Below are 16,532 nucleotides of genomic sequence, written 5' to 3' on the forward strand. Positions count from 1 at the left end.
GAATGGCATGGCACCTGTGCTGCGCAAAGAAATGGTCGGTCCATCGATCTGGATCTCATCTGGGTAACAGACTAACAGTTACAAATCGTACCGTTCCATCCCTCTCCCCTCCGGTTTACCAGAAGGGCACAAGCTGAGAATATACCGATGCAATGCATAGAGGTTTATTATCAGTCGTCTTTATGGAAAAAAGAGAGAAAAACATGGTGCCTACAACGACTTTGCAGAATTACTACAGATCGTCGAGAGCAAAAAGTATCAAACCGAAACTGTATATTTACAGCCGAATAGCAGCAATGGCCACCGTCACTTCAATCACTACTACCTCAACAATCACCGTCTTACCGGGACCTGCTTTAAGATTTTACCTTGCATGCCGCTACCATGGATCGATCGGAGTTTACTCTCCACGGTAACCCAAACTAAACATACACCACCGGCCGGCCGGCAACTTTGCTGGACGTCGATCCGATCGAGCATGCACACGCATGGGAGACACGCACCAGCAGACACACACGAGCTGAGAGTCCCGGCCCTCACGACGACCCCAGCCGGTACATGCCGTCCGCCATGAACGGCGGCGGCCTGTCCATGTACAGCGCCGCGGTGCCCTGCGGGACGTGGAACCCGCCCTCCATCATCGCGAACGGCATGTCCTCCGACGCAGGCTTCCAGTGCCGCTTCCGCTGGTTGATGAACCAGTTGTTGATCTGCTTCTGGTCCAGCCCTGTCATCTCTGCCAGCGCCATCTTCTCCGTCTCCTGACAATAGATGAGTACGTACTCACAACAGTCATGCATCAAAAGCTTCAGTTTTTCTTTGGCAATGCAACACAGTAGTTGCCATACAAGAAGAGCTTGAATTAGTAATGCATGGATGGATATATATAGGGTTTAGCTTACAGAAGGATAGGGCCATTTGTAGTGCAGCTCCCACCAGTGCAACAGCTTCTGCCTCGCTTCCTTGGGGAGCTTCCCTTTCTTCTTCCTCTTGGAGAACTCCTGGCGAAGGCCGCCCAGGTAGCCGCCGTACTTCCTCAGGAGCTGGTGCTTGAGCTCCATGTCCTCGGCGCAGGGATCGATCTCTTCAGGACAGCTCGCGTCCTGCTCATCCTCGGACGACCCGGACACCTCACAGTTACTGTCTGCAGTTAAAGATGATGATCAGCAACCAACAAAGTTGGTTAAAGTTTGCTTGCCACACTTTAATTATTGGTTCCAAAGATAATAAAGATTAGCTAGACCACTTCTGACAACGTTTGTGTGGTAACCAAAGGGCCACACGAATTACAAGCCAACAAGCTCCCAATTAATTCAGCCTGTTTAGATAGGTGGTGTGATGGTACGAATGAACAGTCTTGCTCTGATCAAATACTGCTCATGCACATATATACAGTATTCTCCCCCACCCAGGCTTCAACGCACGCCTCACACATCCCGCAGTCTACGGTAAAATAGAAACCAATGGAAGTCAATCAAGGCAAATATGGAAGTCAGTCAAAACAAATAGAAAGGAGGGATCCGTGACTCCGATCAAGGCAATTTTCAGCACATCCCGTAGTCTACGATAAAATGGAAACCAATGGAAGTCAATCAAGACAAATATGGAAGTCAGCCAAGGCAAATAGGAAGGACAGATACGTGACTCCGATCAAGGCAATTTTTAGAATTGTCATTATAATGGAAAAACCCACACCGATCCCGGCTCCATCTGACGCGCCCCTTCCAAAACTCTCCGTGCCGTTCTGGTATTGCGTCAATAAGTAATGGCGACAGACCTGCCAACATACCCACTCGCATGTTTCCGTCAAGAACACGTGGGACCTGGTTTGGTGACCCCATACGTCAGTAGGAGCAGTGGAGCGTCTGCAGCGTGGCTAAACCTGGAAAGGTCTACCCCTTTCTTCTCATAAAATACCAACGGCGGACAAGGAAGCAAAACGGGTCACTTACAGTCCGAGCCCACAGAGAGGAGATCAATGAAGAGGTTTAGCACATTTGGTTTTGCCTATTTTTTTTTTTAAAAATAGAAGAAATATCCGGTTTCATCCTCCAAAGAGAGAAGTTAGAAGTAACACACTATACGCCCCGACCGAGTTTACAAAATAAACGAACCGACTTGACACATGATTATGAAAATAAAAGGCCATTATGAAATAGAACACGCAAGCTAGAGACAATTAGTTTTGTTCTAATTTTTAGATATATAGCTTTTGCTATGCACCTAAATATATATTATGTCTATATACATAGTAAAAACTACTTCCTCCATTCCAAATTATAAGTCGTTTTGATTTTTTTGGTACATCTAATTTGTTATGCATTTAGACACAATAATATGTCTAGATACATAGCAAAATGGATGAACCAAAAAAGTCAAAACGATTTATAATTTGGAATAGAGGGAGTATGTATCTAGAAAAGCTGGAACGACTTACAATTTCAAACAGATGGTGTACTTAAAACTTACTTGATAAATTAGTTGATTATGCCAAGAAGAAATGTTTTTTTCTTTTGTCCAATAATTTTCATTAGTTAGCTTTCTAATACCCGAAAATCATCTGAAGAAAGAAAAACAGGATGGGAGAGAGGGAGAAACCAAGGAACAACCAGATAAATATCCATTGCGGTTGCGCACATATATTTACGACTATATCTACTATTTAATTTTAGAAAAGATCAAATACATTTTTTTTCTTTCATTTATCAAAAGTGAATTATAGAGTTACTTTAAGAAGCTATATCTACTTTAAGAAGCTTGGTACGACATCTTTGATTATTTGGGATGAAATTTGCATGAAGTGGCCATGAAGATCCCCAAGACATGTTTAAGGATTTAGGCAGATTGTAAATTATATGGTTAATGCGAGAAATAACTTTATTATGCCTTGTTACGTGTAAGTGTTTCTCAGATTGTATATACATGGTCATATACAATTGTGTGAAAGTTGAACTCTAGAAACAAAAATCGTTGTTTGGTTGTTTCCATGTACATCCCTGAAATAAAGCCGTAGCGTTAGCACGAGCACTATACTAGTATAATTGAAATGGAAGTCAATTAAATTTCCTCTAAACCAACAACTTAATAGTGTCCTTGTCAGAAGATGTGTGCGTTGAAATATAAAATGCTACGACGGTGACCTAAACCCCCTATGAAGTTAAACTCTTCAGCACTTATGCCGTTCCAATTAGATCATAAGCACAATTTTTTCTACTCATACAAAAATAATTTAATTAAGAAGTGATGGCATCATATTTCCCAATTATAGTCATGACAACACTAATCTAGCGAGAAGGCAGATGATAACTATGTTGTGTGAGTTGAGAACACCGGTGCCATGGTGCTTGTGGCTTTGTTGGTAGCCTAGCTAATCTTAGAGGATGTGGCGACTTGGTGGTGTCAAGAGGAAGCCATTGCATACCAGCTTGGAGTCTTGTAGCATTCTACAATAGCTAGCCCTACATGCATGGCAGGGTTCAGTTCAGTGAAGGACACTATCAGTAGATGCACAAGCGACAACGATATGGTGTGACTCTTTATAGCGGACTATGGCCGCTAGCCATGCAAAGTAGTGGTTAGATCGGGCGAGACATATTGTCTCACGACACAGGCGCTAATGAATTCTTATCGACATGTTGGCTTCCTATAGTTTGATGACGATGTTGCAGTATGAAGGCCACCGCCGCTGTGTGTAGTTTGGCGTGTTTTCTCTTTCTTGGAAGTGGCAATGGTGAAAGGTGGTTGTGTGGTTGTGTTGTGTTTTTGTGGTGCATATTGATGTCCTAATCCAATAATTTGGTTGTTTTTGTGGTGCATATTGATGTCCTAATCCAATAATTTGGTTTTCTTTTCGTTGTGGTGTGTATTGAAGTATGAGATCAATTTAAACACTTCCCTTCGAGCAACTGTGTACTCTATATAAATAACCTATGAGACTTAATACAAATCATCCAACATTTGATACAAATCATCTAATATTTGCAATATTCACATCCTCACATGGTACAGAACTGGCGGTGTTCCAAAGCCACTGCCTTGGTAGCATCCACCGCATCAACCCTCGAAAGATGATCACATCACTCTCCCAGGGTCTGCAACCCATAGTTTAGTGTTCATGTTGTCTACTATTGTTCGGCCTACAGTTTTTCCTAATATTTTCTAGATGGGGTTTTCTATATCTCAATCACAGATTGGGTTGCATCTCACTGTTGATCATTAACGATCACATTTCATGTCCACCTCTAGATAATGACATGGCTTGACCCTCGTCAACAAGACTACGTCCTTTGTACCAATCGAGAACCCATCTACTCGATTATTGTCACATTAGATCATCATCGTTGGTCTGTCGTCGATGACTAATACAAACCATCGCACCTCCGAGAACCAACGGTATGTGACCATGCCATTATCAACACGATAGCTACCCAATTGGGCAGTAGTCGTGCTTCATGCCGCTAGTCCTCTTCATCGTGCAAGGTATTGATTTGAGTTAGCACATTCCTGCTCTCTAGCTACCAAAGTTGTCCCATTGAGATCACCGCACTACTAGTCAAGCCGGCGTTTGACCAGATTACACTAATTCTATGCACGAGTATGCTAGTGTTGGTGCTTTGGACCTGCAACTCTCTCCTCCATGGCGATGTCCACAATGCACTGTTCTCGGCTACCTTGGCAACAAAAGGGCTATTATCGTCTACTTTGTTGGTTTCCCCTCCATTCTAAGCGTCTGCCTTGCTCACACTATGACAGCGGGGGAGGAGGGAATGCTAGAGTATATGACATGGATTTGAAAGGATCCCATGCATTGATATAGTAGGATAGGATTGGTTTCCATCTCTATCTCTGAACTTGCTTGAGATCATCAAGCCGCCTTGTACTTTATATAAATAGCCTAGACTTCATACAAATCATCCAATATTAGCGTTATTTATATTGTCCCACTTTCATAAGGTAGTGGTACACAGTGTTATAGCAAAACATTAAATAATGATTAATATTTTGATTTTTTTGTTTCGAATAATGTTTTTAGGATGAAGGTTGATTCATAGCAACTCACCAGTTAACAATTATTAGCCAATATATGGATAAACCGGTAGCCTATGAAAGATTTTATACGATATGTACTGGTTTTAACATCACTAGTAGTTGGGGCCTTAATAATGATAACATATAAATTTACACATTCCTTATCAAAAAATTATACTATAATCATTCATATAAAAGCAAATTCTACTAACTTTCAATCTAAACATGCAAGCTATCCATGTTATTTCCTACTAAATGCCACATTATCTTCCACTAACTTTCAATCTAGATCTATATCTATATCTATTATAAAAGCAAACTATTGATTAGATAATACATATATCTATTATAGATCTCTTCATGCAGGAAATCCACTTCATCCCCCACAAATAAATGCTCAAACTGTCCACACCATCCTCACTAAGTACAATTACTAATTTCAATTTGTCAAAAATCTGCATTCTATCCTATATCTATATCTATATCTATTATAAAAGCAAACCATACTAACTTTCAATCTCAACATGCAATATATCCACGTCATTCCCCACTAGCCGCCTTCGATCTCTCCATGCAAAAAATCCACTTCATCCCCCACCAATGGCTAAAACAGTCCACATCATCCCCGCTATGTGCAATTACTATTTTTAGTCTATCAAAATACAAGACATGCATCTACATCATGCTTTTTGTTTGCATTTGCCATCCCATCGTCTTATAAATCAGTCTGGTACTCCATTAGTTTTCTTATTGGATTATACCATTAGCTTGCCCAGTTTTGATCCGAACCTATACAATAACATGCAGGTCCAGCTCATGCATGCAATGCATGGGTATCCTTCTAGTTATTATTGTATAAAGGAAGTGCATATCCTTATTTGGTAGGGTCATTAGGTGTGCCATCGTTGTAAACAAACAGTTCATTGATTCCAGGTGTTTCTTTTCTCTTATTACGGGCCATTCACTGTGGATCAAGCAATCATACATGGGAGAACAGTCTCACAAACTATTCCGTTTCATCCATATGCCTCCAACGAGTGCAGATTAATAACCATACAGTCAGAGAACATATATAGTATGCTTCTATTCACCAAATAAAATACTGTGGGAAGAAGCCTAGCTACATGCAGATTGCAAGTAATGTTGTATATGTACATATGTTCTGACGAATGTTTGGGCACCTATCCTGAAGCCATGGCCCAATTGCCATTCAGTTTTCACGCAGCATGCAAAAACATAATGTAGATTTCGTTCCATATTTGATTTGGGGGCAAGCAAGTAATGAGAATTGATGAGATCTGTAAAGTTGTAATACATTGTAGAGAACATGTGATTGTATTGTATAGTAGCAGATGGAGGAAGGGCTGTGCATCGTACAATTCAGACACTTGCTATTTTGCCCTGTGTAGATATGAACTGCTAAATTATGTGCATCCAGGATTTTTTTTTAATCTACGTAATACTATAAATACTATATTAGATCTAATCTCGTCATGACTAAAGTTGAATGATCCAAAAAACAACGTGATACTACAAAAGTGCTCCAGAAAATATGCATGATACTGCATACCCTATAACGAAGCCATCTATTTTAAGAAGAGTTAAATACACCAGCGGCACTTAAGCCCATGAATTTGCAAAATGCATTTCTGGGTCCTTGTACTTGTTAAGCGGTGCACCATAGGCCCATGCCAGTCATGTGGATGTTTTTTTTTCTGACGTGGCACGCTAGCATGGCATGTATTTTTCAATTAACTCCTCACGTTAGTTATCCTTATTAAAAATAGACCCTTCTTTCTCTCTCACCGTCCCGCTTGCTGGAGCACGCTGTCGAGAACGTGGCCGCAGGCTACTCCACGCCCCTCGGCCAAGCCTCCCGGCACCGCAGTTGCCGCGCGAGCTCCTCCGCTGCCGACTGGAGCACGGCCGCCGCCGCTGGCCAAGTCACCTGCCCCCGGGCCGCCGGTCGCCGACGCAGGGGGCCGCGCGGGGCTGGCCGCCAGCCACGGGCACGGAGGTCGCGCGAGGGAGGACGCAGGCACTCAGGCGCGGAGGACGCGCAGGGCTGCAGCTAGGAGGTTGCGCGGGCTGCCTGCCGCGAGCGCGAGCACGGTCGCAGGGCGCTGGCCGTAGGGCGCACCGCGCGTAGCCAGTCGGGCACGCGGGTTGTACGGCGAGACCAGATGCATGGCCTCTGGAGTCTTGCCAGCTAGCTAGCTTCTTGCACGCGTTCGAAGGGCGGAAGGTTCTGCTTGGTTGACTCGGTCCTTGAGGACGCTGTAGAGCTCGACGAGGCGGGCGTCGAAGCAGAGGCTGCGTGTGGCAGAGGCGTCGTGGCTGCAACCGTTGTGACAGCTATCGGTTCACCTGCTCCGCCATCTCGACGAAGGGGAGCACATCGGAGTGGAAGTGCGGAACCATGTGCGCTCACCCTTGTCAGCAACGACCCAGGCCGGCACGCCCGCCAGCTCCCGCGAGGACGTGTCACTGCCCGCACCGGCAGTGTCGAGGTCCACGAGGCGGCCACCAGGCTTGGCGTGGCCCAGGCGGAGGTCCCCCGTCAGGTCGTAGCCGCACCCGAGTACCCGACCGTGGCCACGCCCGCCTCCGGCGCGTGCTGCGCGGTCATGCACGCACACAAGGAGTCCCGCATCGTCGTTGTCCGTCGTTCTTGTGAGCATGTTCCCCCACGGCGTTCGGTGCTCGACATTATGCCGCTTCAGCTCTAGCGCCGCCACGCACGTCTGACAAATGCAGGGGACCCTCGGCGTCCGATCCAGAGCTCCTCGCTGCGTGTTCTCTTCCCACAGCAGCCAATCACGTGGGCGAGATGGTTGCAGGGCGACAGGTAGACAGGGGCTTCGAAGGAGGACGCGACGGCGGTGTCGTACGTCGACGTGCCTCGCCCGGGCAGGAAGTGGGAGCGGAAGCCGTACGTGACGCCGATGCAAAACACGAAGACATTGCCTCGACGGAGACGAGGTGGCCCTTCCCCTGCCACTCGAGTCTGGCACCGGCGATGCAGAACACGACGACGGCCTTGGTTGGCGAGGTGAGCGACGGCGCGAGCGCGAGCGACATGTGGCAGGAGGTGCTGTATGCCATGGTGAGGTGGGCGACGGCGAGCGCTAGCGACATGCGGCCACGGTCTCGACAGCGCGTTGCTCCAGCAAGCGGGACGGTGAGAGAGAGAGAGAGAAGGGTCTATTTTTAATAAGGATAACTGATGTGAGGGGTTAATTGAAAAATACATGCCGGGCTAGCGTGCCATGTCAGTAAAAAATGTCCACGTGACTGGCATGGGCATGCGATGCACCGCTTAATAAGTTTAGGGATTCAGAAATACATTTTCCAAGTTCATGGACCCATATGCGCAGACACAAGTTCAAGGGCCACCGGTGTATTTAACTCTTTTAAGAATTTATCCATCGGCAAAGCATAAAACCATGTCAGAGTGCGCGGGCAGCAGCAAACCATATGTATGCTCCGAAGTACAAAGGCATGTGTAGAAGAAGAAAAAAAAATCGGACAGGATTCTTTTTCTAATGCATAACTACCACTGTTTTTTTTTCGTGTAAACACTATGGTCACAAAAAATGTCATTTTGAATGAACTTTACAAGTAATTTATGTATCATGTATATATCAAACATAGCTGTTCTAGAATATTATAGAACTATAATACAAGATAAATCAACTTATCATTAATTACATCTTCGTGTAATTAACCTGGGTTCCTTAATTTTATTACTATTATATTTACTATTACTGTTATTATATGTATCACTATAGTACTACATGAGCAGATGGTTATTGAAAGAAATAGCGGCGCTACCAATGACTAGGAAGGACGCAAGCAACCATACATATGACAAGTACTCAAGTGTGTCATAGCTTGGGTTCTTGTACCCTACTGTAGGAGTAGATCAAGAGACAAAGCAAACAGTATAGCAACAGTACATTTATCTATCTCGAACAGTACTGAAGCCGCTATTTATTTGGAGACCCATAATCGTTCCGTTCGTTTGGCTTATAAACCGTATTTTTTAGTCAACAAACAATATTTTTCTCTCACAATAAATAAGCCATATTTTTAGCCCTGACTTATTAGCCAGTGATCAGGTTGCACCGCTCATCCACCACCACACGTGCGGCCCAATTTCCAACCACTAACTGTATATGCCTACTAAACGAGCTTAGGTATAGTACTTTGCTTAGGCCCCGTTTAGTTCCAAAATTTTTTGGCTTTTGGCTACTGTAGCACTTTCGTTTTTATTTGACAAAAATTGTCCAATTATAGACTAATTAGGCTTAAAAGATTCGTCTCACGATTTCTCAGCTAACTGTGAAATTAGTTTTTTTTTCGTCTACATTTAATACTCCATGCATGCGCCGCAAGATTTGATGTGACGGATACTATGCAAAAAAATTTTGGTTTTTGGCTTCAACTAAACGGGGCCTTAGTTGTATGAATCTCCCTTTCTTACTAGCTACACACAAAGGTATATAGGAGTACAACAACACACAGTGAAAGACATACAAGACGTGTGTGGGTGGTAAATAAAACTAAGAAACAGTGATGGCTGAATATAGAGAAACTAGTAACTCTGATCTGATGTGGTTCGTCAGTAACAGTGCATGTAACTGAAGAGGGTATCCAAAATTGAAAATTGTGCCCCAGCGTTATTCCATGGCACATCAGGTCTCCAATATTGCATTATACGATACACTACGGGATACAGTAGTTTTGCCGTGTGCCACAGGCACTCGGCAAAGACCAAAAAACACTCGGCAAAGGCTTCGCCGAGTGTAACACTCGGCAAACCGCACACGGCATTGTTTTGTCGGCAAACAGCTATTTGCCGAGTGTTTTTTATCGCGCACTCGGCAAATGGTTTGCCGAGTGTCAAATTTGACACTCGGCAAAAAAAAGTGGTTTGCCGAGTGTTTTTCCAAAATACACTCGGCAAAGGATTATTGTTTGCCGAGTGTTTTTGGAATTACACTCGGCAAACCTATTTTCCAAAGAAAAAAAAATATTTTTTTCTCAGCGTACTGTTACTGTTTGCCGAGTGTTTTTTTGATATTACACTCGGCAAACCTATTTTCCAAAGAAAAAAAATATTTTTTTTCTCAGCATATACTACTGTTCCAGCCATGGATTGCTTAATTTGCACGGTCGTTGCCGACAAGACAAGATCAAGAACGGGCATCACGGTGCAGTGCAGTACATTGGGACGGCAGCTTGGAGTCCGCCGCCTCCGCCATGGCCTCGTAGTAGTAGAAGTCGAAGTGCGACCTGCTGCCGGGGTACAGGTCGCTGGCGCCCTGGATGCTGAAGAGCGACTCGTTGGACGCCATGCTCCACTCAGCCTGCGACACCGACGTCCTGTGCTGGAACATGTACTGAAGTCTGGACTGCCCAGAGTCCTCACAAACATAACACATAATTTTTATATGGTAAGACACATAGTTCAGATAGCACAAATCATTTCAGTTTAATTGTAATACCATGAGAGTGTGAATAAAATGTGTGGAACTGAAAGAAAATGTATAGTTCAGAGAGCACAAATCATTAGCCACACTCACCTACTACAACCATTTCGTTTCTGGTTATAAAGTGCAGCAAAAGGTAACTTATCCTTAAACACACTCACCTAATACTACAATACTGCTGCAATTAAGCAGCAAATTAGTGAATGTCTAGGAGCATATATACAAAAATGTAAATTACACCAACATCATCACGCCCAATTAAACAGCCCAGAGGTTGCATAAATTGCAATTAAATAGTTCAAATGTACTGTAATCCATGTCCTTTCGATTATGTGCAAGGTTAAATAGATGACAGTGTAGATATGCTAAGTTCAGTACAAAGAAATACTTCAAAACAGAGAATCGATCTAGAGAACTAACAAGGTACAGAAGCAGTTCTACTGCCGACACACATGCATCCTATTTCAAAGCTAGGAAGGATTAAACAAGTATTTAATTCCAAGCATGTATGAACCGAGCACTAGAATAATTAATTAGAGCTGCAGGCAAACATGTCACAATTACTGGATGATTGGTCGGTGAAGCACAAAAGTAACAATTGACAGTTTGAGAACTGAAACTTGTTGCTTACCTGCTCAAACTGATGAATTCACAGCAAGGTGCTTATATTGCACAAGCACTGAATCCATGTCCAGCTGCTGCTCTGAATCCAAAGCATTGCAAACCTGCACCCTGTGGCAAAAGAAAGAAGCCAGCCAAGTTGCCGATTGAAAATGGAATTAGCAAAAGCCTACTGCTGCTGAAAATCCAATTAATGTGAACTGCTGCTCCTGCTCTTGGTGCTGTGCATGCACGGGTTCTGGATGAGCACCGATTGGTGCTTGGAAGCTGAGCACGGCCAACCAGAGGCGAGTGAGCTTCGGCGAGGACTGGACACTGCCGCGCCGAACTGCAAACAGAGGGATGGAGCAGGCTCGGGTCTGCACGAGCACACACAGGTTTTGACCGGTGAAGGCACCGGCGCCTGCGAGCTGCACCTGAGAATTACGAACTGGGACCGAGCGCAAGAAACAGACACGGGCGAGCGCCAAAAATTCGACGGGAACTCGACCAAAACAATACGATTCATCCCCAAACTTTGCACAGGCAATCACCACAGAGTAGGTAAGCTATTCCTAAGAAATCATCGCTCAATTCGTGCTCAAACTCTAGAAAATCCAGATCACGTGCGAGAACTCGAAAAATCCCCAAAAATAAAATCGTGGTGCTCAAGTGAAGGATTTGTTAGGGGATCACCCTAGCCTTGATCACACATGTCCTAGCACCAAAATCCCTCAAGAAGTTTCACCCCAATCACAACCAAATTCGACGAACCAAAAATCACTAAAAATGCCTCCGAAAATCACACAAAAATAAAAACTTCAGTTTTGGAGAGGGGAACAAGTGGTGCACGAATTTGATCCTGGGATTAGCTCAAGATGTCGGATTACAAGCCACTTCAGTTTTGGCGGCCGGGGGTAGGGGCGGCGGCGGCAGCCGGGGACGGGTGTGCCTGTGTGCGTGTGCGGCACGGGTGGGTGTGCGCGTGTGTGGCTGTGTGCGGCCGGATGCGGGGGTATACGAGTGGGGGTTTGCCGAGTGTGCAAAATCTGGCACTCGGCAAACCCCTTTTTGTCGGGTGTCAGAAGTGAGGCACTCGGTAAATTAAGTTTCTTTTTCAGTATTTTTTTCTTCTTTTCTATAACATATTTTTTAAATTGTTTTTTTAAATCGAGAGTAAATTGTTTGTTTGAGGTCCTAAACGAATTCAAATTAAAAAGTGGTCAACTACAAAGTTTCATAACTTTTCGAGATCTACAATTTTCATTTAGGAAGTTTTCCCATTCGAGGTCGTTTGAAAAATTCGAATTTCAAATTTTAGAGATTCAAACGTAGTTTTGCATGATAAGATGATTTCAAATCAAAAAGTTGTCAACTACATAGTTTCATAACTTTTGGAGATCTACAATTTTCATTTAGGAAGTTTTTCCATCCGAGGTCTTTTGAATAATTCAAATTTTAAAATTTTCAAATTCAAACGTCGTTTTTGCATGACAAGATGATTTCAAATCAAAATGTTGCCAACTACAAAATTTCATAACTTCTCAAGATCTACAAAGTTTATTTTGGTCATTTGTTCATCCGACATAGTGGTAGTAACATTATTCACAAATCTTATATATCTCTCTTTTACTTTCATGAAACTAATATGAGAGATGTAGATTTTATGAACAACGTTATTGTCGCTTTGTTAAATGAAGAAATGACCAAAATAAACTTTGTAGATCTTGAGAAGTTATACAACTTTGTAGTTGAAAAGTTTTTCATTTGAATTCATTTAGGGCCTCAAAAATTGCTTCGAAAAACTGATTTGCCGAGGGCAAAAAAAAATGCACACGGCAAAAAGCCTGTTTGCCGAGTGCCAAAACAAAGGCACTCGGCAAAATACATCTTTGCCGAGTGCCAGAAAAAAACACTCGGCAAAGACGTATTTTGCCGTGTGCCAAAAAATAGCACTCGGCAAAATACATCTTTGCCGAGTGCCAGAAAAAAAACACTCGGCAAAGACGTATTTTGCCGTGTGTTTTTGTTTGCCGAGTGTATTTTATTTGGCACTCGGCAAACACGGTCTTTGCCGAGTGCCCGATAAAATACACTCGGCAAAGATTCCGGCACTCGGCAAATCGTCGGTTTCCCGTAGTGGATGCGAGTTAAAGCCAATAAACGAGAGGTGGAGAGCCATGAAACCTGGAGCTAACAGTGGCCTCGTGATGCTCACTATACTACTACTGATAAGTGCTCTCTATTATGCCTCAATCATCAAACAAGTGGACTAATACATGCAAACCTTATCCCCTCTCCCAGAATAAACAAAGCAACAAAAATCACCCGTATCAGCAGCACGAATCCAAAGCGGGGGGGGGGGGGGGGGGGGGGGGGGGGCAGCTGGCTCAGTTCCATGGCATAAACCCAACAACATTTCACGACGTGGTAAGCTACCTGTCTGCAACGAAGAACGAACCATAGAGAAATAGTTACCGGAGATCGAGCCGAGCTGCAGCTGCCTCTCCACGCTCTTGAAGAACTCCGTTGCCTCTTGGATCGGCCGCGCCATCTCCTCCTGGAACTTCACCAGCATGTTGCAGTAGGCCTCCTGCATCAGAGTGACAAGCAGGTGATGCGGATGATTATTTGAGATGGATACCATGCATGGACAAAGAAGTATCGCATGCGACGAATCCATCGATGGATCAAAGCAGCGTAGGTACCATGAACTGGTCGAGCTCCGGGTCAGGCCGTGTCGTCGGCTCGCGCCACCGGCTTGGCCCCGGCTGTGCGTCCAGCTTCGCCGCCATGGCCGAGAGCCTATCCGACACATCCGGAGGCGCGCCGACCTATATATATATATGCAATGGACAACATAATCGAATCCATGACATATAGCAGTAGCTAGTAAGATTTTATTTTATACAGAGTTAAATGCACGAGAGACCTTTAAACTTGTCATGGGTGTCACTTAGGTACGTAAACTTGAAAAATGAAATTTTAGATACGTAAACTTGCTAAATGATATACTTTAGGTCCATACTTGCCATGTGGCAGGAAAATATGCACCCAACCCCCTGAAAAAAGATGCCCCTAAACATATCAGCCTGCGATGGAGGAGATGAAGACGCCGCTGCTCGTGTGCGCGCTGCCTCCCTCTGCTATGTCCTCGCCAAGGCCATCGCCGTGTTCTGCGTCGCCGGCGCAGGACTCGAGTGGCAGGGGAGGGGCCACCTCGTCGCCGTCGAGGCCATGTTCCTCACGTCGGTCGAGCTCGTCGTCGCCCACCTCGCCATCGTGTAACGCGCCTCCTGCCGCAAGCGCCGACACCTACTCGTCTACAGAATCGACGTCAAGGGAAGAGAACATACAGCGACGTGTGCGGCGCTCTGGATCGGAAGCCGAGGGTCCTTGTCCTTGCGCTCTGCTGACCGCGGTCCTGTCGCGTCGAGGCGCTGCGCTCGCCTGCTGCGGCCAATGGCCTCGCTGCCCTCCACGACCGAGCGCCCTCTGCCTGTGCTGCTGCCTCGCTCCGTCCCAACGCCTTGGCACTGGACTGCCCTGCCGCGGTTTGAACCTTAACGCAATCGTGACAGCACGTCTGCACGCCATGCCCGTCGTCCACGCCGAGTACCTCTGTTCCTCGCCTCGTCCCGAGGCTGTGTGCCATCAATGCCTGCGCAAGTCGGTGCCCCAGCCACGACATAGACGCCAGCCCAAGCCCCAGCCGAGCCTCTGCCTGCCCTGCCTCGCCGGCAATAAAAGCCGTGTTCCAGCTTCACGGTCGCCCTTTATTCCTCTTCCAAATTCGCCCACTATAGTGAACGTCGGCCCAATTACTTGCACCCACGGCTTCTTTAGGAAGTTAGCAAGCCATAGGACTTGACATCGCTGCGAGCCATCGATGGTACAGGACGGATGGATTTTCATATCTTGCATATTTTTCAGGGGGTTGGGTGTATATTTTTCTACCACGTGATAAAGTATGGACCTACAACGTATGATTTAACAAGTTTACGTACACAGAAATACATTTTCTAAATGACACACCGTAATAAGTTCAAGAACCTCTCGTATTTAACTCTTTTATATATATACATCTCCTGAGTTCCTGATTAAACCAAGGTTTTTAATTTCCGGCTAAAGGTATTTAGCGGATAATCTCTAAAACAGCTATAGCTGAGCTAAAGTTGTACATCAACCCAAATAGCTTGATCAGCGTCGAGCAGCTATTGCCGGCTATAGCGACAGCTATAGCCGGAGATTTAAAACCTTGGATTAAACAAGTCCTGTGCATGGATGCTGGCTTGTACTAACCTTTTGGCAGTCCAAGTAGGCGGCGAGGAGAGCCGAGTACTGGGGGTGCGACATGATCTTGGCCTTGATGGTGTCGGCATCCCCATCCGCCGCCGGCGACATCTCTCCCTGTACTATTGCTGCCGCGTCCTTCTGATGGCTATGCTGCTGCGCTGCCGACGGGTCGGCCAGTAACTGTTGCAACGCGATGCGTGAGCTGTGGTGCTGATGGTGCTGCCCGTCCGGCGGCGGAAACACCTGTTCTGCCGACGACGTTGATGCCGGCAGCGGAAGCTGCAAGAAGGAAGCAGCAGCCTTGGAGGAACTGCTCCCACCTCCGCCAAGATCCCCGAAGCTATCCATGGCTTTTGACTAGCTTCTTTATTTCCACTGTGTCAATAATCAAAAGACAGATCGAAGAAGAAGAAGAAAACTGATGAGGCCAAGACGACTCAAGAAACCCTAGCTAAGGCTAAGCTAGCTAGCAATGGATCGGACGACGGGAAGGAAGAGATGAACTCAGTAGATGCATGGTTGAGATAAATATTTGGGATAGGATCTGATTAGGAGATGGATCGATGAAGAGAGGAGGAAAGGTATACAGGAGTGAATGATAATATGCGTGTGTGTGGCTGGTGGCTGGCTTTGTTCCCATGTAAGTCAGAGTAAAGAGGAAGCAGCTCAGCTGTGCGCTGATGTTGCTAGCTGCCGCTGTTACACGCACAGGACGACAGCTGCGCCTGGGGAATACTCGGTCCGAATAGACAGGTACCAACCGAGATGCGAGGAGGTCTGAAGGGAGGAGGAGATCCGTACCAAGGTTGCAGACGCATCATACATATCACATGCAGATGCGTGATATTTTCTTGTTCTTCATCAGTAGTCCTATGCTTGCGACGTTTCTTGGAGCTGGACGGATTTTTTGAGGTTTCCATCAGTGTCGACGGTCTCTCTCTGCAGGCAGGGAGCAGTCAGGACTCAGGGACAGTAGAATGAAGTTAAAGGCTACAGCCGCGCGCGGTGGTGTTCCCGGCATGTCGTCTCTCTCCGTCAGTCGTCTTTTCCTATGTGGCTGTTCCTACCACTATGTGTTCAGCCGCTTGACCCCTCCTTTTCACTAAGATGGAA

The 16,532-nt window shown here is 45.5% G+C and overlaps 2 protein-coding genes across 3 annotated transcripts; both read right to left on the reverse strand.

Annotated features, from left to right (window-relative positions):
- Window positions 1-212: 212 nt before the first annotated feature.
- On the reverse strand, window positions 213-8,166 carry LOC136453868 (homeobox protein knotted-1-like 12). The gene is made up of 4 exons (XM_066454419.1): window positions 7,965-8,166; window positions 7,460-7,645; window positions 903-1,144; window positions 213-761 (listed from the first exon to the last, which is right to left on the reverse strand). The coding sequence occupies exons 1-4, from the start codon at window positions 8,164-8,166 to the stop codon at window positions 537-539; spliced, it is 855 nt and encodes a 284-aa protein (XP_066310516.1). The 3' UTR covers window positions 213-536.
- Window positions 8,167-9,690: 1,524 nt separating this feature from the next.
- On the reverse strand, window positions 9,691-16,045 carry LOC136471987 (homeobox protein rough sheath 1-like). 2 transcript variants are annotated; one of them, XM_066469808.1, is made up of 5 exons: window positions 15,426-16,045; window positions 13,832-13,957; window positions 13,602-13,716; window positions 11,155-11,255; window positions 9,691-10,445 (listed from the first exon to the last, which is right to left on the reverse strand). In XM_066469808.1, exons 1-4 carry the CDS (start codon window positions 15,765-15,767, stop codon window positions 11,173-11,175), a joined length of 666 nt encoding a protein of 221 aa, XP_066325905.1. In that variant the 5' UTR covers window positions 15,768-16,045; the 3' UTR covers window positions 9,691-10,445; window positions 11,155-11,172. The 2 variants fall into 2 exon arrangements, with proteins under 2 accessions (XP_066325905.1, XP_066325863.1); XM_066469766.1 differs by having other exon boundaries at window positions 9,691-10,457.
- Between the last annotated feature and the right edge of the window lie 487 nt (window positions 16,046-16,532).

This window comes from Miscanthus floridulus, chromosome 1 (genome assembly GCF_019320115.1).
Source record: "Miscanthus floridulus cultivar M001 chromosome 1, ASM1932011v1, whole genome shotgun sequence".
NCBI classification, from domain to species: Eukaryota; Viridiplantae; Streptophyta; class Magnoliopsida; order Poales; family Poaceae; genus Miscanthus; species Miscanthus floridulus.